The 25663-nt window shown below is 62.2% G+C and overlaps 2 protein-coding genes across 3 annotated transcripts; one reads left to right on the forward strand and one right to left on the reverse strand.

Annotated features, from left to right (window-relative positions):
• Nucleotides 1-806: 806 nt before the first annotated feature.
• TMEM240 (transmembrane protein 240) lies at nucleotides 807-7459 on the forward strand. The gene is made up of 4 exons (XM_079776253.1): nucleotides 807-1112; nucleotides 1476-1582; nucleotides 6203-6411; nucleotides 6808-7459. The coding sequence occupies exons 1-4, from the start codon at nucleotides 1056-1058 to the stop codon at nucleotides 6954-6956; spliced, it is 522 nt and encodes a 173-aa protein (XP_079632379.1). The 5' UTR covers nucleotides 807-1055; the 3' UTR covers nucleotides 6957-7459.
• A 125-nt stretch (nucleotides 7460-7584) lies between these two features.
• On the reverse strand, nucleotides 7585-21074 carry LOC307102608 (ATPase family AAA domain-containing protein 3). Of its 2 annotated transcripts, none has more exons than XM_079776252.1 (16): nucleotides 20774-21074; nucleotides 17141-17217; nucleotides 16780-16881; nucleotides 16414-16473; nucleotides 15574-15643; nucleotides 15040-15205; nucleotides 14841-14910; nucleotides 14581-14736; nucleotides 13923-13979; nucleotides 13623-13748; nucleotides 13330-13454; nucleotides 12913-12964; nucleotides 12531-12601; nucleotides 11419-11586; nucleotides 9837-9945; nucleotides 7585-8337 (listed from the first exon to the last, which is right to left on the reverse strand). In XM_079776252.1, exons 1-16 carry the CDS (start codon nucleotides 20973-20975, stop codon nucleotides 8173-8175), a joined length of 1776 nt encoding a protein of 591 aa, XP_079632378.1. In that variant the 5' UTR covers nucleotides 20976-21074; the 3' UTR covers nucleotides 7585-8172. The 2 variants fall into 2 exon arrangements, 1 of the variants encoding a protein (XP_079632378.1); XR_013813745.1 differs by having other exon boundaries at nucleotides 8202-8337; nucleotides 11472-11586.
• Nucleotides 21075-25663: the final 4589 nt, after the last annotated feature.

A 25663-nucleotide genomic window follows, 5' to 3' on the forward strand; every position in this document is an offset into this window, starting at 1 on the left:
TCCAGTGAACAGGAGCTGCCGCCTCTGCTTTGGCCCGAGCTTGGCCGTCCCTCTGGCCCCGCACAGGTCCCTCTGGAGGAGGCAGAGCTGGGTGCCCGGTGCCTTCCCGCGGCCACTTAGGGTTGTCTGATGGGCGCTGTGGCTACAGACGGGGCCCGGCTTCCCGGCACCCAGGAGTTTCTGTGGCCACTGGGGCTGCTGGCAGAATGGGGCCCTCCCTAGGGCACCTGCCCCCCACCATCGACTGCCCCCCCCCCCCCAAGTACCCAGTGACCCTCCTGGTTCAAGCAGCTGAGGAAAAGCTGGGTCCCTGCGGGAGGGTGCAGGCAGTGCAGCCACGCGTCCCGGGCTGTGGAGGAGGGTGGACTCGGAGGCTCCCCAGGCCCCAGCATCATGGGGCCCCCAGGCTGCCCAGACCAGGTGCCCCGGGCTGACCCTCCGGTCGCCAGGCCAAAGCTGGTGCTGCCCCAGCCGGCGGGGGTGGGGGGCTGTCCTAGGCCCTGTGGCCATGGCTTTGGAGTGACATTCCTGGCAGCTCCCCAGCGACCCTGCCGGCCTCCCCGTTAAGGACTGGGGGCCCAGGGCTGCTCAGAAACTTCACTGACAAATGGGGAGAGGAGGGAGCTGCGCCCGGGGCCCTGGATCACCACTGGGGTCGGGACGTTGGGCTCCAGAGCTGCTGGGCAGGCGACCAGGGCCCCCTACTGACCAGATGCCCCAGGGAGGGGGCGGGGGCGGGGCGGGGCGGCCGCGTGGTCCCTCCCGGAGGCGGGCGCGCAGGGAGAGGGGGCCGGAGCGCGCGGAGCGAGGACGGGAGGGAGGCAGGGCCGAGGGCGGAGCGGAGCGCAGCGAGCGCGGTGGCCCGGCGGCTGGACGACCCCGAAGCGACCGAGTCCCCTGCCCCGCGCTCCCGGCCCGCGCCTCTTACCCGGCCCACGGCGGTGGGTGCGCGGCGCGCTGACCTCTGCGGAGGCGCCGGGGGCTCAGCATCGGGCCGGGGCCGGGGGGGCGCCGGGGCCGGGGGGCGGCGCTCCGGCCCGGCCCGGCCCCGCCCGATGTCCATGAGCGCGAACACCATGATCTTCATGATTCTGGGGGCGTCGATCGTGATGGTGAGCGGAGGGGCTTCCCGCGCGCTCGCTCCCCCACCCGCGCCCGCCTCCCGCGCCCGCGCGCCGCCGGCCGCCTCCCCCTCCCGCGCCTTGTTTACCGGCCGCACGGCCTGCGCTCCCCCTGCCCAGCTTGCTCCCCATCCTGGGCTGCCCTGAGCACCCCCATCCCCGGCCTGCGCTCCCCCTGCCCAGCCTGCTCCCCATCCTGGGCTGCCCTGAGCACCCCCATCCCCGGCCTGCGCTCCCCCATCCCCGGCCTGCGCTCCCCACTCCTCCGCCTGCGCTCCCCCGTCCCCAGCGCCCCACCCCCACCCGGACACCGGCCGGCCGCTCCTGGGTCTGACCGGTCATGGGCTCTTCCAGGCCATCGCGTGCTTGATGGACATGAACGCGCTGCTGGACCGATTCCACAACTACATCCTCCCGCACCTGCGGGGCGAGGACCGCGTCTGCCACTGCAACTGTGGCCGGTGAGTCTGTGCCCGGCGGGGCTCACGCGTGATCTCACATGCATGGGGCTCAGGGCCCACTGGGGTGCGGGAGCCCGAGCAGGCCTGCGAAGGGCCGCGCTAGGCCGAAGGGGCCCTGAATCCTCCGGCACCGGGTCCGGCGGGGGAAGGGCTGTCCAGCCTCCTGCGGGCACCTGGAGGTTGGCCAGTGGAGTTCTGGAGGGGGGTGCGTGCCGGGTCGGGTAGAACCCTCTCCCAAAACGCCTTCACAGAGAGGGCGATGGGCAGAACAGGCCCAGGCCTCCTGGTCCAGGGCCCGGAGGCCAAGGAAGCAGCAGCCCAGCCTGGTGTCCGGGAGGGATCCGGCCCAGGGCTGTGCCCACGGAGCACACCAGCCTCTGCCCGGGACCCTGCACGGTGTCCGAGAACTTTCCTGGGAGCCGGGTGCAGGGAGGTGCTGCCGCTCAAGGTGGGCCGGGCCCACCCCCTCACTGTGCAGAGGAGGAACTGAGGCAAGGGGTGGAGCTTGCTCAAGGTCACTCAGCTTGGAGAGCCCAGGCCACACCACCCACTGTGACCCGCATCCTGTGCACATGTAATGACAGCGTCCTCCGGGCCATGCATGTTTGTACGTCCATGTACGAAATAAACATCTCATGAGACGCGAGTGTGTGTACCGTCTGTGCATCTACATGTGGGTACACAGCACACGCGCATGTCCGCATGCACACCCCCACCCCACAGGACACCCTCGGGCTGGAATCAGTAAGAGAGCGGGACAGAGGCTTGAGCGGCTAGAGACTCGCCCAAGGCCACACAGCTAGCGAGAGATAGGGGCTGGGACCCCAGAGCCCCTGTTCTTCACTCCTGACCTGGACGCCTGCTCCAGACGTGTGCACACGTGGTGGGCGTGGGGATGAGAGGCAAGCGGGCTTCAGGCCTCCCTGCCTGTGGGTGCCGCCCCGTGTGGGAGCAGAACTGGGCACTGGAGCTCGTGGAGACAGCAGTGCAAGCAGCCCTCACCTGTGCTGGCCAGGAACCTCCCCGCGGTTTCCCGGTGGCCACGCTCTCCCAGTGACCCCTGAGTTCCGGCCTGGGGCGGCCAGGGCTGTGAGTGGTGTGAACTGGGGTGACCTGGAGCCCCCCCGGGACTGGTGGTGTGCACAACACGGGCCCTGACTCCGAGTTCTGGAATCATTGGTAACACACATTTTACATGTGTGTGGGCTGCTGCATTGTGACCTCACACTGAGGCGGACAGGATGTGCTTTCAGAGTCTGTTTGCACAGGGTGCGTGTGTGAGTCATATGCCGTGTCCAGAGTACACGTGGGCTCACGTAAACAGATGTCCTTGGGGTATGCACAGCTGGGCTTGTGTGCACAGGTTAGCGTGTCTGTGGAAAGCCACCTATGAACATAATGTTTCTGCATGTTTGTGTCCACATGTCTGTGCTTTGTACACATCACTACATACATGATATGGTGTACAAACTATTCTTGTTTATTGACAATGTACATGTGTGTGCCCAGTACATGTATATGATACAATATACAGCAACCAGTGTGCTCCACGTGGGTCCAGTGACTGCCTGCATAGTTTTGCACATGGAGTATTCGTGTATACGCTATGTACACGCATTTGCCACAATGGACTCTTCCCATGTGTGTACACACCCTATACAAGAATAAGTGTGCACATACGTGTATGCCTTCTACATGCCTATGTGGAAAGTTTTATGCAGAGGACATGTATGTACATTAATGCTCCACAGTGTGCGTGCCAGCAGGTGGTATCTGTGCACACACATCCATGCATGTGCCCCGGTGCCCACAGAGAGGGTGGCTCTGTGCAGAGCCACATGCATGTGCATCTCCATGTGACACGCACCATGCTTGTGCCTGGGCAAGCATACACATGCGCACATGCGGACCTCCTGGGCCAAGTCCATAGTATATACGCCATGTCCTGTGCATGTGGCCGGCGTGTATACATAACATGCATTGGACCTCAGGTAAACACATGCAGCATGCATGGTCCAGGTAGGACCCATGTATGTTCGGAGACCTGAGCCCCGTCCCCAGGGGCCTGCATTGGAGAAAGGAGTGGGCAAAGGACAGGGGGAGAGTTGCTGGTGCCAGGACAGCGATGGGGGCAGACTGTGCCTCCAGCCTCTGGGGGTCCTGAGCCTCCGGGTGGTTGGGCCTGGCCTCCTCCTTGCGGAGCACTGGGGCGTGTCTGGCTCCTGTGGTGGCCCAGCCTTTGACGTGTCCTGCCCTGCCCAGCAGTGTCCAGGGGTCAGAGGCCGTTGTCCCGAGAGGACCCACCAGAGGTCCTAGGCCCAGGAGTCTGGGGAGGCAGAAGAGGGTGGTGATGTTCAGTGTCAGCACCATGAGGCCTGGGGGGCCCTGGGTGATGGGCCTGCTAACGGCTCATGAAGGGCGTCCTCTCCTGGGGCCTGGAAGCTGTTGCACATTCTATCTAGGTCAGTGCTGACACGCGTGTCATAGGTTCGCCATCACTGTTCTAGGTGATGATCATTCGTTTTCCATCACTTTTTGTTGCTGTTGTTCATCCTCACCTGAGGATATTTTTTCCATTGATTTTTAGAGTGGAAGGGAGGGGGAGAGACAGAGAGAAACATCGATGTGAAAGAGACACATCGATTCGTTGCCTCCTGCACATGCCCCAACTGAGGCTGGGGATCGAGCCTGCAACGGAGGTAGGTGCCCTTGACCGGACTCAAACCTGAGACTCCAGTCCGAGGGCCGATGCTCCATCCACTGAGCCAAGCTGTCGAAGGCTCCATCCCCCATTGATGATTCATAATGCTATTGACAAACTGATCAGATGAGCAATGGCTACCAGGTGTCAGCCAGTTGTTGCTGACTGACCTAGAGCGGGGGCCCCCGCTCTGTGGGCTGTGCACAGGGGTCCCCAGGAGGAGCAGGAGAGGGTGTGAAGAGAGGCCTGTCTGCTGCCATCCCCTGGGCTGGGTTTGGGGCTCCAGGACTCCCCTGACCCTGGAGAGGAAGGCACCCTATGTGGCCAGTGCTGGTGCAGCAGGGCCTGAGGTCAGGTAGAACGGTGGAGTTTCCATCTGGGGGATGGTCTCTTTGGGGGGCGGGGAGCATAGGAAAGTGTGGGGGAAGGAGGAACCTATAGGCAGACCAGGCGGAGGTGTCAGCATCTAACTGGAGGGACGACGGGAGAAGCAGGTTCGGGGAGGGAGGAGCTATTTTTAGGTGTGAGTTTGAGGTGTCTGTAGATCCCACATGGAGACGCCAGGCAGGCAGCTGGAGCTCAGAGCAGCCATATGGGGCGGCAGGGACTGTAGGGGGTGGGGATGGAGAGTTGGCGAAGCCAGAAAAGGGACTCGGAGAGGGGTGGGCCAGGAGGGGTGGCCTCCTGGACAGGACGACCCCAGGGTGGGCCTGGCAAGAGGAGGGTCTGGAGTAGCCAGCGACAAAGACGACCGGGGGCTAAGGGGGCCTGGACCCACTGTGTCTTGGCTCCTGGGCGCTCTCTCTTGTTTTTTTAAAAAAATGTATTTTATTGATTTTTTACAGAGAGGAAGGGAGAGGGAGAGAGTGCTAGAAACATCGATGAGAGAGAAACATCGATCAGCTGCCTCCTGCACACCCCCTACTGGGGATGTGCCCGCAACCAAGGTACATGCCCTTGACCGGAATCGAACCTGGGACCCTTAAGACCACAGGCCGACGCTCTATCCACTGAGCCACACTGGTTAGGGCTCATAGGCTCTCTTAACAGTGAGGGGGTGAGGGTGGGGGCAAGCCCAGAGTCCACTGTCCTGGGCAGGGCCACTCTACCTGGGGCCACGGGGCCCGGAGGACTCCCTGGAGGAGGAGGTATCCGGGCAGCTCTGAGGCTTGATGAGACCTTGTGAGGAGCGTTCAATGTGGCCTCAGAGGCAAGCCAGGGCCTGGAGGGTTCGGGAGCCTGAGTCTGGCCAGGGGAGGCAGGGGAGGCTGAGCGCCATGGCACAGGCCCTGGAGGGTGCTGGGATGCAGAGGAGGGACCACGGGCTGAGAACCCTAGACAGTTCCATTGGGAGCAGCAGAGGAACCAAAGGACTTACAGATCCACGCGGGGCGTAGGCCAGGGGCACCCGGCAGAGGGGACGAAGGGATGGGTTCTGGACAGAGAATCAAGGACAGAGGAGAAGGAAGCCCAGAAGCCAGCAGGATGGCACTCTTGGCTGTGCCTGGGTGGAAGCTGAGGAAAGGCTAGTGAGTGTGGCGTTAGAGGGAGGGGCCAGAGGGGCGGCACCTGTCCGGCAGGGGGGCGCTGAACCTGCCATCAGAGGGGTCACCTGCCCCGGGTCTCCGGCCTGGAGCCGCTGGCCCTCCTGCAGTGCCCGTGACCCCGTCAGGGCCAGCGACAGCCCCAGGCCGGGCGGGGCGGGGGGTGAAGTGTGGGCAGACGCCCCGGACCGGACTCCACTCGGACCTCTGGTCTTGTACACCCCACCCTATGGGCAGCCGGGGACCGGGGCCCTGGGCGAGTCCGCTGGCCCCTCCGGACCTCAGACCCCACAAGGGCTGCTTCAGAGACCCCAGCAGGGAGCCCCACGCGCGCCCCGCGGGAGAGGTGCCAGCCCCCTGCTGCCCCGCCCCCAGGCACCACATCCACTACGTGATCCCGTACGACGGGGACCAGTCGGTGGTGGACGCCTCCGAGAACTACTTCGTGACGGACAACGTCACCAAGCAGGAGATCGACCTCATGCTGGGGCTGCTGCTCGGCTTCTGCATCAGCTGGTTCCTGGTGTGGATGGACGGCGTCCTGCACTGCGCGGTGCGCGCCTGGAGGGCCGGCCGGCGCTACGGTGAGTGCCGCCCGCCCCGCGGCCCCGCCCCGCCCCGCCCCGCCCCGGAGACCACGCCCCGCCCCGGAGACCACGCCCCAAAGCGCCTGGCCTCCTCCCGTGCACCCAGACCACGCCCCGCCCCGCCCCCAACACATCCCCACCCACACCAGAGCCCCGCCCAGGAGACCACGCCCCCAAACCTGGCTCCGCCCCGTTCGCACGGACCACGCCCCTCGAGCCACGCTTGGTCTGTCGCAGCCCAGGCTAAGCCCCGCCCACCAATCAGCCAGACCACGCCCACCATAGCCACGCCCCGAGCCATGCTCACCCAGACCTTGCTCAAGCCAAGCGCCACCCACAATAATTCCCTGGTTACGCCCCCCACCCTGACCGGACGCTGACCACACCCAGCAGATGGCTCGTGGACCTGGCTGCCCAAGCTGTGCAACCTGCGGGAGCTGGGCCGGCGGCCGCACAGGCCCTTCGAGGAGGCGGCCGGGAACATGGTGCACGTGAAGCAGAAACTCTACCACAACGGCCACCCGAGCCCGCGGCACCTTTAGGCCGCGCGCAGGACTCTGGGGGCCGCTGGCCACCGTGCCCACGAACACCGGACTGGACGGCCGCCTGAGCCAGGGCGCCCCGGCCGCCGGGTGTGTCCAGCGGAAGGTGCTGTCTCTTTTTATAAAGGGGTCGGGGTGGAGCCGGTCTGGGGGCAGGACCCCGGTCTCCAGGGCCAGGCAGGGTGCGGGCGCCTGGGGCGGCGGGGCCCCACGCCCTGCGCCTGGCCGGGACCACGTCTGTTACTCAGAGCCGGCTGTGTCCTCTCCGTCCTGGCGGAGGGGAGGCCGGGAAAGGGTCTGGGCTGGGAAGGGGGCCGGACCCCGGCCGCACCCACGTCTGCACACGGGAGCATGTGCATGGGGCGTGTGCGTCCGCGGGCCCCAGTGGGGGGTGGGGGGCCGGGTCTGAGGGAGGCCCCAGCCCAGCAGCAATAAGGCCCCTGAGCCCCGCTGTGGCGAGTGCGGCCACCCTGCCCAGGGCATCCCTGGTCGGCGCCTCACTGTGACCCCCGCCCCTGCTGGTCAGTAAATTCTCCAGAAAGCTCCAGCCTCTGCCTCTTCTTTCACATGACCCCGTGACCCCCTCAGGCCCTGCCCCTCACCAGCCATGAGATCCTGAGGTATGGTGTCAGTTTTTTTATTAGATTCTGGACAAAAACACCCAGCTCCATTAGAGGTAGGGCTGCAGGCCATCTGGGCCGGGGCAGCACCCCAGCGGGTCGGGGGTCTCCAGTCTCAGGTGCAGCCCCACCAGGTACCCAAGGGCAGAAAGCTGTGTGCAAGTCAGAGGCGGGCGGGCGGGGCACCATGGGGTCTGTTCCGCTCAGCCCTCGCTGGGTTCAGGTCTGGGTGGGGCCGGGCAAGGTCAGGCTCCGCCCACTGCAGGTCACAGCCGCAGCAGCCAGCCTCCAGAGACCAGTGCCTTCCCCCTGCCCTGGGCCTGGCTGGAGACACCTCTCCCAGGGGTGTCCTCGGCGTGGCCCCAGCCTGATGCTCTCCAGCCACAACCACACGTGGAGGGGCAGACTCCCATCACAGACACGGGAGCCGCAGCTGTCCTCCTGGAACGCTGCCCTGGCCTGACCAGAGGAAGACTGAAACCCTGGGAGGCAGCGGCGGCTGTGCAGCACCCACGACCTCCAGGAAACGGCACCTCGTGCTGCCTCTCGATGCTGCCCAGCCAGTGCACCCCGGGGTCCCCAGGGTCCAGGCCAGCTCACTCCGTCTGTGCCCTCGGGAGCGGGGGCTGGCTGCCCTCGGGCCTGGCGCGCTCGGCCTTCAGCCACTGCATCTTCTGCCGGTGCTGCTGGATGGCGTCCTGGACCCTGGCGTCCATCATGGCCTCGGTGAGGACCCCGTCCTCGGAGGCATACGCCATGGCCTGGCAGAGAAAGAGAGCACTGAGGCAGGGCAGGGCCCAGAGCTGCCTGCGTGGGGAAAGGTGTCCCAGCCGCAGGCACCAGGCCACTCACCCTGTAGGCAGGGCCAGGCCCCAAATGACAGCTTGGCCAGCCCACCCTCCATGCTGCTTCCCCAACCATGAGCCTGTTTCTCAGAGGTGTCCTCCTTCAAGGTGGGGGCAGGTGGGAGCCGAGTTTGCCAGGGGGTGGCTGGCCAACACCCTCCCTGGGCAGAACACACACTCCCACCCGCTGATGGCACACACCTTGCCTCCAGCACACACGTGTGCCCACTCACGCCTGCTCACAGGTGATCTGCAGCCCAGACTTGGTGCCATCCCTGCACCACCCCCTGGCCCCTGGCCTGGTCTCATCCATGAGCTCCTCAGTGACCTTCTAAAATTAGAAAGCCCCAGGGAGTTTGGGAAGCAGCCCAGCCCCCTGCAGAACTGAGGGCCTTGCTCTGACAGCAGAGCTGCCCTCTGCCAGGGCACAGACCACAGAACCACCACAGGCCATTCGGGGGACAATTGCACTCGACACGGAGGGGCGGCAGGAGCCCCAGCAATTCTGATGGGGTGAGTGGCCCCGCCAGGCCCAACAGCCCCTGAACACTGAGCAACTTGGTCCACGGGGCCTGCCCCTCACAGGACCCCCACCATCTACAAAGTCCTTCCAGAAACACGGACCATGAGACCAGGCCACCGCCCGGCAGCTCTGCTCCCAGTGCCCAGGGCTCCCAGGCCCAAACTGGGGCAGGCACCTGGGTGGGGTCACCAACATTTTGGTAATCAGGCCCAGGGTGGCCCACTCTTCGGCTGCCAAGCAGGTCACCTTTAGGTGACCATGGGCCCCCCCCTCCAGATGACGCAGGACCCCACCTGCTTCCTGTCACCGGCCTGTTGCTCTGACTGAGCCTGCTGAGTGGACAGCAATGGGTGTCCACCAAGCAGAGGCCTGAGCCAGTCCAGCTGTATCTCCCCACCTGCTCGAGCAGCCTTGGCCCGTGTGGGCATCGAGAGCGAGTCCCATCACCTAAGAGGACAGGCATTTTGCTCACCTGGCTCTGAGCCCGGCCTGGGCTGCCCTGCCACTCCTGTGATGAGCACCCTCACTGCATCCCGAGCTAAGACATCTGTCCTCAGCCACTGCCACAGGCCTGGGTCCCGCTGAGCACAGCCCAGAGCAGAGCCCCTCACTGGCCCACAGGACACTAGTTTGCAATCTGGGGCTGTGTGTTACAGCAGCATAACCCAGCTCATTCTAATGCAGCCCCTGCATCTCTGAGCCGCACTTCAAATTGAAGTGGATGTGTACTTAGTGAATAAAATAGTCATTTACCAGCCTTTCTGAATTGCTGGTGGTCAGGCTGTCAGATGCAAGAGCTGGGCAGCCAAGGAGCAGATGCCTCCAGGATGGGGCACCCAGGAGCGGCTGCTGGGACGCCTCAGAGGAGAGAGGGTAGCGTATGCCCACTCACCTGCCAGGCCACAGCCAGCTGGGAGATCTCCCGGCCCGACATGCCCTCGGTCAGGCGTGCGATCTCGGAGCACTTCTTCCCGTAGTCAAACTGGGCCAGCTTCAGGCGCCTGTGAGGAGGGTTCCCACATGACCCCGGGGGCCCCGGCCTCCCAGCAGGAACAGAGGCCTGTGAGGGCCCCCAACCCCCACAGAGGGAGGGCGGGACTCGGGGGCAGGAGGCTGTACAGGGAACCCCAGGCCCGGCACAGCTGGCCTTCCTGCCCTGGTGGCACTTCCTCTCCTCCTGGAGCCCGAGAAGGTCCAGGCAGGGGCTGGGGGTAAGGACATTGGGGCATGCTTGCTGCAGGGGCAGTGGCTGTGCTGAGAAACGAGAGGAGGGGCCCCACCGTGCACTGGGGCCAGGGGCCATGTCCTTCCTTCTCCGCCAGCCCTGCCCAGCCCCAGGCTGCAGAGCATCTGAAGCTGCACCAGGGAGGAGCTGGGAACCAGCGAGAAGCAGGAAATCACAGGGAGGGAGCAACGCCTCGACCGGCGTGAAGCTCACGCCGATCTCACGTGCGCCGAGCCTCCCCAGGTGGGTCTGGCTGAAGGGCCAGGAGAACCACTCAGACACTCATGCAAAGGCCTCAGAAACCCACCACCATGCGGCCGGGGCAAAGGGAGGAGGCCCAGGGGAGCTGGGGGGCAGGCACGCAGGGTGGCAGCGGGCACAGTCCGTCTGGAACAGAGGCCGCTCTCCCTGCTGCCAGCACAGAGGGATTCGGGTCAGAGCTGCCGAGACCCGGCCCCTGGAGACGGTTAAAATAGCCGGGCTCTGCTTATCTGGAGCACGGCAGGCACCGCGGCGAGTGACAGCACAGCCTGGACAGTGTTGAGGGCGCCACCCCCACATGGGCTTTGCAGAGGGGGGCCTGCTGCATGCAGGCAAAGGGCCCCGGGCTCCTAGGAGTCGGGGTGGCAGTGGATGGAGGTCTCAGAGCGAAGCCCCCCACGGCCCTCACCGCCCAGGCCTGACTGCGGCCTGGATCTGCCTCCTTAATGCACTTTGTGTAACGGACAAGGATGGGCTGTCAACTCCAAGACCCGGCGGAGAGCTGGACAGGGACCCAGGGGCCAAGCATGTGGACAAGGAGTGACAGATGGACGGGAGGGGGCAGGTGGACGGGAGGGAGCAGGTGGACGGGAGGGGGCAGGTAGATGGGAGGGAGCAGGTGGATGGGAGGGAGCAGGTGGACGGGAGGCGGCAGGTGGATGGGATGGAGCAGGTAGACGGGAGGGGGCAGGTGGACGGGAGGGAGCAGGTGGATGGGAAGGGGCAGGTGGATAGGACGGGGAAGGTGGATGGGGAAGGTGGACAGGAGGGGTAAGGTGGACAGGAGGGAACAGATGGACGGGAGGGGGCAGGTGGACGGGAGGGGGCAGGGGCTCCAGGGACGAAGGCACACATGACCCGCCCTGAGCCCCTCATGAAGGCACACGTTAGGGGTCAGGGTACAGTGTGAACCAGGAGCTGGGGGCCAAGGCCCTGCGGGGAGGACCCCAGCGAGGGCAGGGAGCGCTGGCGGCTCCAGGACACTTACTGCTTTCCCTCTGTGGCTGGTTTAAGAACATACTTGTCAAAATACATCCTCACCAGGCGCTCCCGCTCCTCCCGCTGCGGCAGCTCGAAGTTGACCATCTCGTCGATGCGGTCGTTGATGGCCCAGTCGAACTGCTCGGGCTGGTTGCTGGCCAGGACCAGCATGAACCTGCAGGGACAGAAGCAGGAGCTGAGGGCTCCAGAGCCGAGTGCTCACTGCTGGGGCGCAGGCCAACCCTCCCAGGTGGTTTTCTAGCAGATTCCACTTCTATCTACCCACTACTCCCTAACCACCTGCCCATCCTGTCCATCTCCTGCCCCTGCCTAGCAGGGCTGGGCTGGGCGTTTTAACCTTTTGCACTCGGATGTCGAGATTAAAATTACTCTTTGAATGTATCAATAATTTGAAATATAAAAAAATCCAAATAAATAAGTTTGTATGAAAAGAAACTCCAGTTTTTTATTCTATTGCCGTGCTTTGTAAAATCTGGGGTATTTAAAAAATTAAATCCCGAGTAGAATAAAGGAATCGAGAAAAAAGCAAGCGAGTGCAAAGGGTTAAGACCCAGCACTGGCCCCTGTGGTCCACCCTCCCTCTAACAGATCTGCCCCTGCCCCATCTCATGCACCTCTGGCCGATGGCCCAATGGGGAGGCTGGATAAGCCTTGCTGTGCAGGAGGGAGAGACCCCAGGTCTGAGACAGACCTCTGCCCTCCAACCAGGAAGCTGGGGCTCAGGGCCAGGGTTTAGCTGAGCCGAGGCCAGCTCACAGGAATAGCCACCTCTCTGGGTCACAGCTGAGGCCTAAGGGACATGCCCACCAGCAGGGCTGGGCGCCCGTGACCAGTTGTGGGGGGAGCTGGGGGGACATGCCCACCAGCAGGGCTGGGCGCCCGTGACCAGTTGTGGGGGAGCTGGAGGGCCTTGCCGATGCAGAAGAGCGTGACTAGGGGACTGAGAAGGGCCCAGCCCGCTCTTGGGGCATCTGTGCCCCAGGGGACCCAGTGCCCTACCCCCACCCGCCCCGCAGCAGCATGGACAGGCAGTGCCCGGCTCCCCAGTGGGCGGCGCGGCAAGCGCTCTGCACGGAGCCCGAGCTGTGGGCGGCTCACTTGCTGCTGTGCTGGCCCGTGCGGTGCAGGAAGGCGTTCAGGGTCGCCCTGAGGTCCTCGCTGATCTTCTCCTGCAGAGAGAAGCCGGTCAGGCACCGGGCGGGCCGAGCAGCGGGGCAGAGCCGCCCGTGGAAGGCAGCGTGTCTGCTCCTCCGGTGGCGCCTATGAGCCTAAACTTGGTCAAGAAGATTCCAAGAAATGCCCCGGGTGCTTCTGATTCTCCAACAAAATTTGGCAAAGAAGCTCAGCTGCGGAGCAGGCCTGGCCGCCCTCAGGCGTGACCCTCCCAGAAAGCACAGCTGTAGCCGGAGGCCTAGACTGGCCTAAGCCACTGACCACACCACCCAGGCCACCGCCAGACAGAAGCTTCCAGAACACTCACGGTGGCTCGCTTCCTGAGGAAGGCATCCGCTTCGTCCACGAACAGGAGGAGGCTGTGGGAGGAGGGGCTGCCTGAGGGAGGGGCCTCCCATGGCGCGGCCCCTGGGACGGCAGGTGCTCAGGAGCCCCCACCCCACGCGCCCTCAGCAGCTTTGGGACCCAGACCTCGACCCAGGACAGGGTGTGCCGAGTGCCACCGCCAGGAGGAAGCGGCCTGAACTCAACACCCACCGGCACCAAGCGGCTCCTGTGAGCCTCGGCCGCCGGGAGTCGCACGTGGTGAATGTCCCCCTGCACGGTGTTGCCGGGGCACCAGGACTGGCTGTGGGAAGTCCCTGACCCCTTCCTTCCCCGACAGCCAGGGGCCACTGGGAACCAGGCTGGGAGCGCGCACGGGCCACCAGGAGGTGCCGCTCACCCTCGCCGGCTGGTGCTGGCCCAGTCGAAGACCTTGTGCACCGCTGTCACGCCGTCCCGCCCCATGGGGGCCACGTCCCCGCCCGTCATGATGGCGTAGTCCATGCCTGAGTGCAGCGCCAATTTCTGGGGAGACGGTAGAGGCAGAGGGTGGGGTGTGGAGGCGGGAAAGCAGGGGCGGGGGAGGAGGGGGCGGGCGGCGCTAACGGGGTGGGCTGGGCAAGCAGCTCTTCCTCACGTAAAGCAGACAAGGCCCACCCCAGGCAGGCCCACTAGGGGATGGGCGCCTCTCACCTTGGCAAACAGCGTCTTGCCCGTCCCAGGCGGCCCGTACATCAGCACGTTCCTGTACAGACTGTGGTTCTTCTTGGTGTTCCGCGTCGCTATGGCGATGTCCCGCACTCGGGCCTCCAGGCTGGGCTACCAGGGGACAAGCAACTGGTTAGAGGGACACTCTCTGCCCAGTCAGTCTGTCCCTCCCGGGCGCCCGGGCAGCACAAGAGGCAGCGTATCCCAGCTGAGCTTGCCAGGCAGTGCCCCACACCCGCCTCTGCCCTGCCCGCCCGGCCCTGCCCGCCCGGCCCAGCCACTCACACTGAGGACCACGCCCTCCAGCGCGTCCTGAGGCTTGCTGAGCAGCCGCCTGCTGACCTGCGGGGGAGCGGGGTCAGGGTCATGGGTGCAGCCACCACGCTAGAGCCACAGGAGCAGCCCTGCCGGCCCGGGCTCAGGACACGGGCCAGCGCTTCCGAAGGCCGGCTGACCAGCGTCTGTGCTGCTGGGCGACAGGCAGGTCGCTGCTGACCTCTCTTTTTCTCCGTCACCCACATCGCGACTGATACAGAGATCCCAGCCCAGGGGAGAACAGGCCTCGGATCCACGCAGGGCGGGAAGCACGCTTCAGGGGTGGGGGTGGGGGTGGGAGGCAGCAACACCATGACTTGCAGCAACTTCTCTTACAGGAAAAGGGCACAGGGGAGCCCCAGCTGTGTGTAAACACCCAGAGGCGACTCCAGGCGATAGAGCAGACTGGATGAGGCTCCCCCCACCCCAAAGACCCCCCTCCCCCCCGTGCTGGCGCGGACAGGCCTCCAGGGACGCATGGAGGACAAACCCAGAGCAAATCCAACGTGCAGGTGGGGGAGATACGTGGGGAAACGGAGGGAGGAGGACACAGGTGTTCGGCTGTCACGCCAGGAGTGGGCAGGACACAGCGCCAGGAGGACTGGTCCCCCGACAGCCAGGCCCTTACCTGCAGGGGGTGCTGCAGCGCCTCCAGCAGTGAGATGCGGGAGGTCTCCCGCACCAGGGACGGCTTCCCCAGCCGCGCCTCGATGTACCGCCCGGCCACCAGCGTGGCGTTCTTGGCGGAGTAGATGCCGACAGCCAGCAGCGTCAGCCCGGCCACCTGCAGCAGGACAGGAAGGAGGCGAGTGAGGCCCGCCCCATTGCCACCACGCCCTCACCCCCTCGCCACCGTGCCAGCAGCTGTGTGGGGGCAGTGGTGCTTACCGTGGCTGTCACCTTGTCCCAGTCGGTCACAAAGCCCCGGAACCCTTCGCCAAACAGGGTGCCCGCCGTCCTGTCGGGGAGGCACTGGTGTGAGCAGGAGGGACCAGGCCTGTGCCCGTGGCCAGAGAGGGCAAGGGCCCGACAGGCAGTCTCCTCGTCAGCATGTGAGCACAGCCTCCCCGGGACCAGGCGGCCTCACCTGATGGACTCCAGGATGGTCTGGCGGCGCTCGGCGGCCCGCAGGCGGATCTGCTCCCGGATGATGTCCGCGTTCTCACGCTCGGCCTTGGCCCGGGCCCGCGCCTCGGCCTCCACCCGCAGCATCTCGTTCTTGTGCCGCAGCTCCATCTCCCGCTCCACGGTGGCTGCACGGGAGGCAGGGAGCGCGCTCAGCCCCAGGCCCGGGGTCCCTGCCCCTCCAGCAGGCGGGTCCTCGACAGAGGAGCCCGGAATTCAGACCCGAGGCCCAGGCACTTCTCACGGGAGAGTAACTCCCGTGAGACCCTGGGTGCCCGGGGCAGAAGACGACCAAACTCTGGACGCCCAGCCGCCGGTTTCTGCTTTAAAGCCGGCTCAGAGGCAGGGACCCACCGCGATCTCAGGAAGCCTAGCTGGGGCTCCAAGTGCCTAAAGCAGCGCCGACCCACCCGCTTGCCCACGAGCCTTTCTCGGGCCACAGCCTCCGAGGCCGCTGGGGACACGGCTCCACCGCCCGGCGAGCTGACCACTCTACCTCGCCTCATGGCCTCCTGCTTCTGCACCGACTCCTCCTGCTTCCGCAGATTCTCCTCGTTGAGAAGTTGCTGAGAAGAAGCCACAAGGAAAAGGAAAAGCTTTCAATGTTAGGACACGCACGCCCCTAGGGGCTGACCTCGAGGAGACTGCCTGTCGGTCCCTTGCCCTCTCTCTGGCCACGGGCACAGGCCTGGTCCCTCCTGCTCACACCAATCCACAGCCCGGGCAGGCAGGCCTGAACATGGCTGGGACACGCACGCTCCCAGGGGCCAGGTCCAGAGCCCCCACCCCTGGCACAGCTTGGCCACGGGGTCACGGGTGTCCATAAAACACTCTGGTTTTTGCTTGTTAAATTTAAAAGCTATCGCCCAGCTGGCATGGCTCAGTGGTTGAGCATCAACCTAGGAACCAGGAGGTCATGGTTTGATTCCCGGTCAGGGCACATGCCCGGTGGGTTGCAGGCTCGGAGGCAGCCGATCAATGATTCTCATTGTTGCCTGTCTGTCTGTCTGTCTCTCTGGAATCAATAAAAAATATATGTATTTTAAAAATTTGAAGCTACAATGCTCACAAGAGGCACAAACATCAGCCAGGTTCCCAGTCACCTGCCACCTGGTTGAACCCTAAGAACAGCTGGAGCCTGCCTCTGCCGTGGAGGCCACGGAGCACACGTGGAGGCCGTGGAGCAGTGTGGCAGGAGCCCTGGGGCAGGGGTGTACACGTGCAGGAGTCCAACTACAGCTCCCCCAGGACCCAGCACAACCCTCGCGTCCACAGCCCTGGCCTTGGCCCTCCAGCTGCAGACGAGGCTCTCCCGCCTGCAGGTGCGCAGACTCACCTGCTGCCTCAGCTGGTCGTCATAGCGCTGCCGGGCCAGCTTGTCCTGGTACTGGGCCCTCTAGGGAGGGAGAGAGCAGCGTGAACACAGCGCAGCTGGAGGAGCTGGTGGGCAACCCGCAACCAACACGTGGCCCCAGACCCGACTGGGCACCGGAGCCTCCAAGCAGCCATGAGCCCCACAGGTGCTGTCAGCAAGGACACGCGCACGGACACTCAGCACAGAGGGACCGCGGGCCTTAGGGGTGTGCAAGGCCACCCCAGGTCGAGGGTCAACGAGAGACCCCGACTGCAGGTGGGACCATGGCGCCCGCAGCCCCCTCCTGGTCCCCAGCCTCTGGTGCCCGAGGGGCCCTGCAGCCCTTACGGCCTGGTGCTGCCGCGTCTCCTCGCTCAGCGTCTTCCTGCGCTCCTCGGCCTGCACGCGGATCTGCTCGCTCTTCAGCTGCTCCACGGCGGCCTCGTACTCCTGCGGACACACAGTGCTGAGGCCCAGACCCCAAGGCCTCCTCAAGGCTGGCAGCTCGGGCTCCCACTCCCGACAACCCCTCCCGCACCCCCGCGCGCTCGGAGTGGACAGGTCTGGGCACAGGTTCTGCTGCAGGAGCTCACCCTGTGACCATCTCTCCGTGTCCCTCCTAACCGTGGCGGAAGGAAGCATCCCTCTCCTGGGCATGTCCTCCCCGCTCAGCCACGGGCCGGGCCGGCAGCACCAGCCCACCACTCACTTTGAGCTTGGACTGCTGCTCCAGCTGCAGCGTCTGCTCCTGCATCTGGGCCAGGCTCAGCGCCTCCTTGGCGTGCCCTGCGGAGGAGTGCGGGAGCCGGCCTTAGGACCCGTGGTGCCAGGGGAGAGTCCATGCTGCCGAGAGGCTGTCAGGGAGACCACAGCTCGCCCAACCTCATCCTGGCCAGTGACTGTCACCTATGTCTGCTCTACCCCCACTGCCCGTGCGAGGGCTCGTCCCCCAGGGGCCATCACATTCCGGAGGGTTCCATCAGAGAGGCGGACCCTCGCCCCCTGAGGCCAACACGCTTGCAGCCAATGTCCTTTGTTTCTCACGGGCCACCCATTTCTTTTAAGCCTCTGACAGGTGACGGACCTGCTATCAAGCACATGCAGGCAAGAAGGTGGATGAGAATTAGATTAAAAATGAGCCATGAGCCCCGGGAGGTGGCTCTTCACAGAGCTGGTACTAGGAACACAGGTGCCAGGACTCCGTCCACCTGATTCCTTGCTAAGGTGGAGGTCACACCTGTCTATGTCAGGGTTCTGGAAATGAAACCAACTCCTGCTCCTCTGGGCTTGGCCGGCCCCTGAACTCCGTGGGTTTGAGCTTCATGGGTTCACACACACGCGGCTTTTCTCGGTAAACACAGTCAGTTCTCAGTATCCCTGGGTTTCTCCTCCGAGGATTCAGCCAACCGTGGGCCAGAGACATAACTTTCTATCTGAGCGGTTGGGAAGCCACCACCCGTGGAGGGCGACTCAGGTTGTACAGGGATCTCCGACTGCGCATATCGTCAGTTTACAGTTTGGGTTTTTTTCGGAGTTCAACTGCCACTGTGAGCACAGCCCACGCATTAGACAGACGTGGCGGAAGCCTGGGCGTCTGCATGGGCCCTGGGACCCGCGGTCTGGCACTGAGTGTCAAAGCTGGGGAAGGGCCTCCTGGAACCACTGCCAGGACCCCTCTGAGGCAGCATGAGGGCACTAGGGCCCAGCCCGTGGCACTGGTGAGCGTGGGAAGCCACAAAGCCAAAGGCTGAACTGACCACAGGAGCCCCTTTAACGAGTGACTCTGACCGAGAGGGAGCCGAGAGCACAAGACAGAACGTGGGTGTCAGGCCCACCACGCCGGGACCCAACCCCAGCCACCCGGCTTGCTCATGTGACCTTTGGCAAGCCAGGTTAAGCTCTGAGCACCTCACCTGACACTGGAGCACATAGAGTCCCTCACCCACCCACCCACCCCTCGGAGGAAATGAGAAAGCCGGTTAACAGCTCCGCACAGGCCTGGCCCCCAGTCGCCCCGCTGAGCACAGGCTGCGGTTTCAGTGCCAACAGCAACAGTTGGTCACCGTGACATCTTTCTGCACCAGGAGGCGTGCACTCCGGGGCGTCGAGAAGCAGCCACACAGGCAGGTGCTCCTCCAGGCACCCACCCTCCTGCAGGGCACAGGCAGGGGGCTGGCCTCCCAGGCACCTCAAGCTAAATGTGCTGCTCTGGCCGCCGAGGCGGAGACCGGGGACACAAGGGCGCACCAGGGACCTGAAGGACAGGGGCGGCCCGGCTGCGAGGGGCACTGAGGACAGGACAGAGGGGCGGCCCGGCTGCGAGGGGCACTGAGGACAGGACAGAGGGGCGGCCCGGCTGCGAGGGGCACTGAGGACAGGACAGAGGGGCGGCCCGGCTGCGAGGGGCACTGAGGACGGCTCCAGTGGCTGAGAGAGGCTGAAGCCGGGCACAGCGGCCTGAGTGAGAACCAGGTGTCTGGGAGGACAGGCTGCAGAGGGGACCTGGGAAACGGGCGTGAGGCACAGGGAAGAAGACCTTAGGGACAGGAAGGGGCGGGCCGCCAGGGTGAATCCTCTCCTACTGGGCTGCGGGGAGGCCAGAAAGGGAGGCAGGAACAAAAAGGGGGCAGATCCCACATCTGGGACAGTCGCTGGATGTGGAGACTAATGGGGGACCGCAGCGCCAGGTGGTGGCCGAGGACTCTGCAGAACATGCCGCCTGGAGGGGGGTCGGCGGCGGGAGAGCAGACGGGCCCTGGGGACCCAGGTGGAGAGTGTTCTGGGGCAGGAGACGTGAGAGCAACTCAGAGGCAGGAGCAGGCAGGAGGGAGGCCCTGCAGCTGGCCTCTCACATGGTCCATGTACCTGCGTGGTGTGGGGGAGCCAACAGTCAGGGTTCAGCTTCTGAAAGCAGGAAAATGTTGACATTCTAGACGTGGTAAGTGGGTGCAATCCCACAGGAGGTGGGGCAGAAAGGTGTCCCCCAGCGAAGCCTTTAACAAGAAGTCAGGTCACTTGACAGAAGTCTGTAATCATCCCAGATGTTCAGAGGCCAGCCATTGTTTCTCAACCCAACCCGATGACTGAAGTTACCTAGAAAGCACAATACCCCTAGCCTGCCGTGGGCGTGTCCCAGGCATAGCAGGCTGTCCTGGGCCGCAGCCCAAAAGCCTAGGTGTTTGGAATGTGCCTCTAGATTGGAGAGCCAGGCAGGCCCAGAGGCCTTCTTCGCCCAGGGTGTGCGCGTAGCCCCTGAGGAAGGGCAGGGCTGAGCCACAAAGTGCCCGGGGAGGTCCCGCTTCTACCTGTTCACCAGGCTTCTCCTCTGAAAAAGGGCACCTCTGCTTACACAAACGTGTGAGAGCCATTACATTCTTTCAATCAACGTTTATTCAGCGTCTTCTACATTCCAGGCTCTTAAACACTCTCGCTACACCTTGCGACAAATGGTCCGAGTCACAGGAGAAAGGGAAGTTGGGGGAAGATGGGGGCTCCGTGAAGTTCCCGGCCCTCTGGTGCCTGGAGGGCCCTGGTCAGGAAGGTCACCAGGCTGGGCCAGGGCTGTCTGACCTGCTGCTTTACAACTCGCCTCCCTGAAAGCTAACGGATCCCAATAACCTGCTATGTTCTCCTTAGCCCCGCGGCGTGGCTCAGAGATTGAGCATCGACCTATGAACCAGGAGGTCACAGTTCGATTCCCGGTCAGGGCACATGCCTGGTTGTGGGCTCCATCCCCAGGAGGGGGCGGGCAGGAGGCAGCCGATCAATGATTCTCTCTCATCAGTGATGTTTCTATCTCTCTCTCCCTCTCGCCACTCCTCTGAAATCAACAAAAATATTTTAAAAATAAAATAAAATAAAACCAACGACTCTCAGCCATGCTTCTCTGCTAGCAACCACCACAGGAGGACCCCCGATCTGACCACGCCTCGGCCGTCCCACGTGGAGGCAGCAAATGGGGAAGGAGCGCCGGCCCAGGGCGGGGACTGGACTCCAGGCCCAGCCGGAACCTGCCCCCTGCCCCCTGCCCCCTGGCCCCTGTAACCTCGGAGAGTCCGCTCTGCGCTGGTCTCCTCACCTGAAGGGCACGTGGCAGCTGGGACGGCGCCAAGGGCGACAGGAGCCCGAACCGCCCTGCCCGCGAGGGAGCTCGGGCAGATTCGCCCCTGGAGGCCAGCGTCCTATCCGACCAGCAGGGCCGCCGGCAGCCACGTGCATCCCTATTGCTCCGACGACGGAGGGGCCAGAGGCCCCCAAGTGCCCGCTGCCCGGGAGTCGGTGGACCGGCTCTCCGTGGAGAAGCCCCGCCCGGCCCGCCCGCCCCCGCCCCCGCCGCACTCACGCGAGTGCTCCAGCTCGCGCGCCGCCTTGGCCGCGCGCTCCAGGCCCGTCGGGTCGAAGTTGCTCCATTTGTCCTTGGGCGCCGGCCGGTCTCCCGCGCCGCAGTCCCCGCCTCCCTCGGCCCCAGGCTGCACGGGCGGCAGGGACAGCGGGGGTCCCTCGCCTTCGCCCTTGGGGCCCTTGATGCCGAAGAGCCAGGACATGGCCCGCGGGCGCCGCGTGCCGCCGCAGCCGCCGGGACCTGGACCGAGCGGACGCGCGCGCGCGGCTCGAAGTAGCGTCCACGCGCTGGGAGCCGACGGTCAGAGCCACTGCGCAGGCGCGACGCACGCCTACTCCTCCCCAAGCGACGGAAGCGCGTGAGGACCTGTACCGCGCGGCCCTCGGATTGGCCGTGGCGGCCGTGACGTCATCGGGACTGGCAACGCGATTGCCTGAGCTGGCTCTGGGGGCGGGCCGACTGAGGACGGGAGGCGGTGCTTGGTTACGGGGTCCGGCCGGGGACATAACTCCTGGGCTGGGAAACGTGTGCACCTGAGTGAAAAGGCGTCAGTTCTGTTAGCAACGGCGTGTCCAGTTGCTATGGGCGCCTGGAGAGTTCCTGACCAGGAGGCGGGCGCAGAGGCAGGTGGGGAGGGAGCGGTGGTGGATCTTTTTTTAAAAATATATATTTTTATTTATTTCAGAGCGGAATGGAGAGGGTGAGAGAGAGAGAGAAACATCAATGATGAGAGAGATCACTGATCGGCTGCCCCCTGCACGCCGGAATCGAGCCCACGTCCCCTTCTGTCCGCAGGCCGATGCTCTATCCACTGAGCCACACCGGCTAGGGCGGCGGTGGATCTTGATGTGCGCCGGGACCGGAGAGGCTGCGAGAGGAAGCCTGTGGGAGCCCAGCGGGCTGGCTCTCTGGTTAAGCATCCCCCACGCGCGCCTGGAGGTAGGGCACATGCCCAGTTGCGGGCTCTGTCCACAGTGGGGGGCGAGCAGGAGGCAGCCCATGGGTGTTTCATTCTCCTGTCGATGTTTCTGTCTCTATCCCTCTCCTTTCCTCTGTCTAAAATCAGTAAAAACGTATTCTTAAAAAGAGGGAGAGATAGCCCGGCTGACGTGGCTCAGTGGTTGAGCATCAACCTAGGAACCAGGAGGTCACGATTCAGTTCCTGGTCAGGGCACTTGCCGGGTTTTCGGGCGCAATCCCCAGTGTGGGCCCTGCAGGAGGCAGCCAATTGATGATTCTTTCTCATCATTGATTTTCCTCTCTCTCTCTCTCCCTTCCTCTCTGAAATAAAAAAAAAAAAAATTCTTTTTAAATAATAAAATAACCCTAACTGGTTTGTCTCAGTGGATAGAGCGTCGGCCTGTGGACTGAAGGGTCCCGGGTTTGATTCAGGCCAAGAGCATATACCTTTGTTGCAGGCACATCCCCAGTAGGGGGTGTGCAGGAAGCAGCTGATCAATGTTTCTAATTCTCTATCCCTCTCCCTTCCTCTCTGTAAAAAAATCAGTAAAATATATTTAAAAAATAATAATAAAATAAAATAAAAAGAGAGGCAGAGATATAGACCCTGTGGGAGACTGCTGACCTGTGGGGGGAAACCCCACCCAGGGTGTTGGGGGTGGGGGAGAGGGAACCTGACACTGGAGGAAAAGGGGCCACTGCTAACCTGACTAGCTCAGGGAAGGCCTGCATAGAGGCCTTACAAACTCATAGAGTAACCATAAAGGATGGTCTGAAATTACAATATATTTTGTAATTGATGGTCTGAAATTACAGCTTTTTAAAAAAATATATTTTATTGATTTTTTACAGAGAGGAAGGGAGAGGGATAGAGAGCCAGAAACATCGATGAGAGAGAAACATCAATCAAGCTGCCTCCTGCACACTCCCCACTGGGGATGTGCCCGCAACCAAGGTACATGCCCTTGGCCGGAATCGAACCTGGGACCCTTCAGTCCGCAGGCCGACGCTCTATCCACTGAGCCAAACCGGTTTCGGCTGAAACTACAACTTTTAAACTAAAAGCAGTTTATAGTGGGTAGTCATGTCCTAGGCCAGTATCCTCCTTAACAAAGATCAACTTCTATCTTTACTAAACCTATTGTCTTTTTGCATGTAAGATGACATACCCATGGAATGTCACAGTTACTTGTCACTTCCCTTTTCCGATCCCTCAAGACACAACAAATGGCAACAGGGTGGAGATGACAAATTTCCTCCTTGTTATTGTTATCGCGTTCATTGTTGACTGTTAACTATCCCTTACCCACCTGTATAAAAGGAGCATGTGTCTATCATTTTACTTTTTATCCAGTCCCAGGGGTTTCCTTTCTCCCAGCTTTGCTTTCTCCCGCCTCCCTAATCTATCACCAATGGATTTCTTGTAACTCACTTACGTAATGTATTGTAATGTTTTAAAATAGGTGAAAAACCGCCATTCTCTGGAGCATTATCTTAATTCTTTGAGATTCTGCTTCCTGACCCTCGACAGTTTGGCTCAAATAAACTCACAGAAATTCTTCACAGGTTTGAACGTTTCTTACGTTGACAACTCCGAGGGCCTAGCAGCCCCTCCCACTGCAGCAGGCACTGATCCCACAGCCTGTGGCCTCCTGGCCCTGGCACAGCGCCAGCTGGGGCAGAGGGGATGGAGCCTGCAATGGCGGGCAGGCCCCGGAGCATGAAGCTATGCTCAATGTACGGTCCCAGGCCCATCTCCCTGGATGAAGGGCCGGACTGGAGACAGGCCCTCCGATCCTCTCACTGTCTCAGGGAAGCAGTGGCCCGTGGCTGTGCGACCCTTTGCGTCACTCTGAAGGGCTCACCAGGGAGGGGACAGAGATCTCCCATCATATAAGCATGCAAAGGCAGAACAGCCCACAGAGGTCACCCTCGCTGGAGGAGAGCTTAGAATCCTGACTTCCCGGCACAGACTGGCGGGGATTTCTCTTCGGGGACTTCCAAAGGCCACGTGCCCGCTTTATGGACAAAGGAGCAGGCAGGACCCTCCTGGGACAGAGGGAGAGAAGGGTGGACACAGGCCAGCGTTGCTCTAGGACCCACAGTGTCCAAAGTTAGCAAAGTTCGCCTTGGGGCCAAGGTCCAAGTTGCCCCTCCGTCCTTTCCGTATAGAACTGGTGGAGTTCCTGGAATTACGTGAAGTCAGTTTCCCCACTAGACTGAAAACAACTGTAAGCCTGAATAAAAAAAGGTGTGTGGTGGGGGGTAATTCAACGACAATTCTATGATCCGCCCCCTCCAATGAAGAAAAAGCCCAAATGAGTTTTCTAGCCAGATGCCCCCTAGTGGCCATCATCAAGGTTGTCATGGACCAGCCACAAAACATACTTCCCCTGCTGCCTGGCAGGGCTTGGCGGGGTCAGGAGGAAAGTGGGTAAAAGGCTTGGCCCCAGGCCCCTCTCCAGCTCCATTCGCAGGCCTGCATTTGGCAAGCTTGTGTACTTTATATAATAAGGAATAACTGAGACTATAGCTCTACATTTAAAAAGTCAGTTTCAGCCTAGCCGGCTTGGCTCAGTAGTTGAGTGTCGACCTATGAACTAGGAGGTCACGGTTCGATTCCCAGTCGGTTGGGGCACATGCTTGGGTTGTGGGCTGGATCCCTAGTGTGGGGCCTGCCTGCAGGAGGCAGCCAATCAATGATTCTCATCATTGATGTTTCTCTCTCTCTCCCCTCCCTTCCTCTCTGAAATAATAAAAAACACATTTTTTTAAAAAAGATGCAGGTGGACAGCTTGGCCTCGGGCCCAGAGAGGGGGACACAGCTGTCTTGGGAGCCCAGGCATGGTTTCCGTGTTGAAAACCTGGCCAGACCTCCGGGGATCTGCACAGCACACCAGATCTGCGGCCTTCCACTCCAGCTCCAGGCCCCTGCAATCCAGCCCAGGACTTCCCGGCACCAGGGCTGCAGACACCCACCTGCCTGGTGTCCCCCATGGGCAGCACCTGTGCAGAAGTCTGTTGCCTTAAACTTGGAGTCCCTCACATAATGGGCATGAGGAGAAAACAGGTCTTCATTGATCTGCTAATTCCACACCTTTTAAAAAATATGTTTTGTCCTGGCCAGTTTGGCCCAGTGGATAGAGTGTCAGCCTGCGGACCGAAAGGTCCTGGGTTCAATTCCGGCGTAGGACACATTCCTGGGTTGTGGGGTTCGATCCCCCAGTATGGGGTGTGCAGGAAGCAGCCGGTCAACGATTCTCTCTCATCATGGATGTTTCTATCTCTCCCTTTCTCTCTGAAATCAATAAAAATATACATTTTTAAAAATGTGTTTTTATTGATTTTAGAAAGAGAGGGAGGGAAGGAGAGAGAGATATCAATCTGCTGCCTCCCGTTCTGGGGAACGAACCCCAACCCGGGCATGTGCCCTGACCTGGAACGTAACTGGTGACCTTTTGGTGCACAACACAATGCTCAACCAACTGAGCCACACCAGCCAGGGCCACACCTTATTTCATTGACACAGAGATGTTGAGGAGACCACATCTAACCGGCCTGAAGAGAGTGTGCAGGGTTTGACTAGATGAGGAACGCCAACATCAAATCTAGTTTCATGCTCCGGGTGAAGGGCCACAACCCCAAATCAGTTGAGAGATGATTCCTCAAACATGGATTTGGGAGGATGGACATGTAAAACTCTACCTTGGAAAGGAATAGATTTGCCTGGCTGGTGTGGCTCAGTGGTTGGGCGCCGACCTGTGAGCCAGGAGATCACAGTTGGATTCCCTTTCTGGACATATGCCTGGGTTATGGGCTTGATCCCCAGTAGGGGGCGTGCAGGAGGCAACTGATCCGTGATTCTCATCTTTGATGTTTCTCTCTCTCTTTCCCTCTCCCTTCTTCTCTGAAATCAATAAAAATATTTTT

Source organism: Cnephaeus nilssonii (assembly GCF_951640355.1).
Source record: "Cnephaeus nilssonii genome assembly, chromosome: 7".
NCBI lineage: Eukaryota > Metazoa > Chordata > Mammalia > Chiroptera > Vespertilionidae > Cnephaeus > Cnephaeus nilssonii.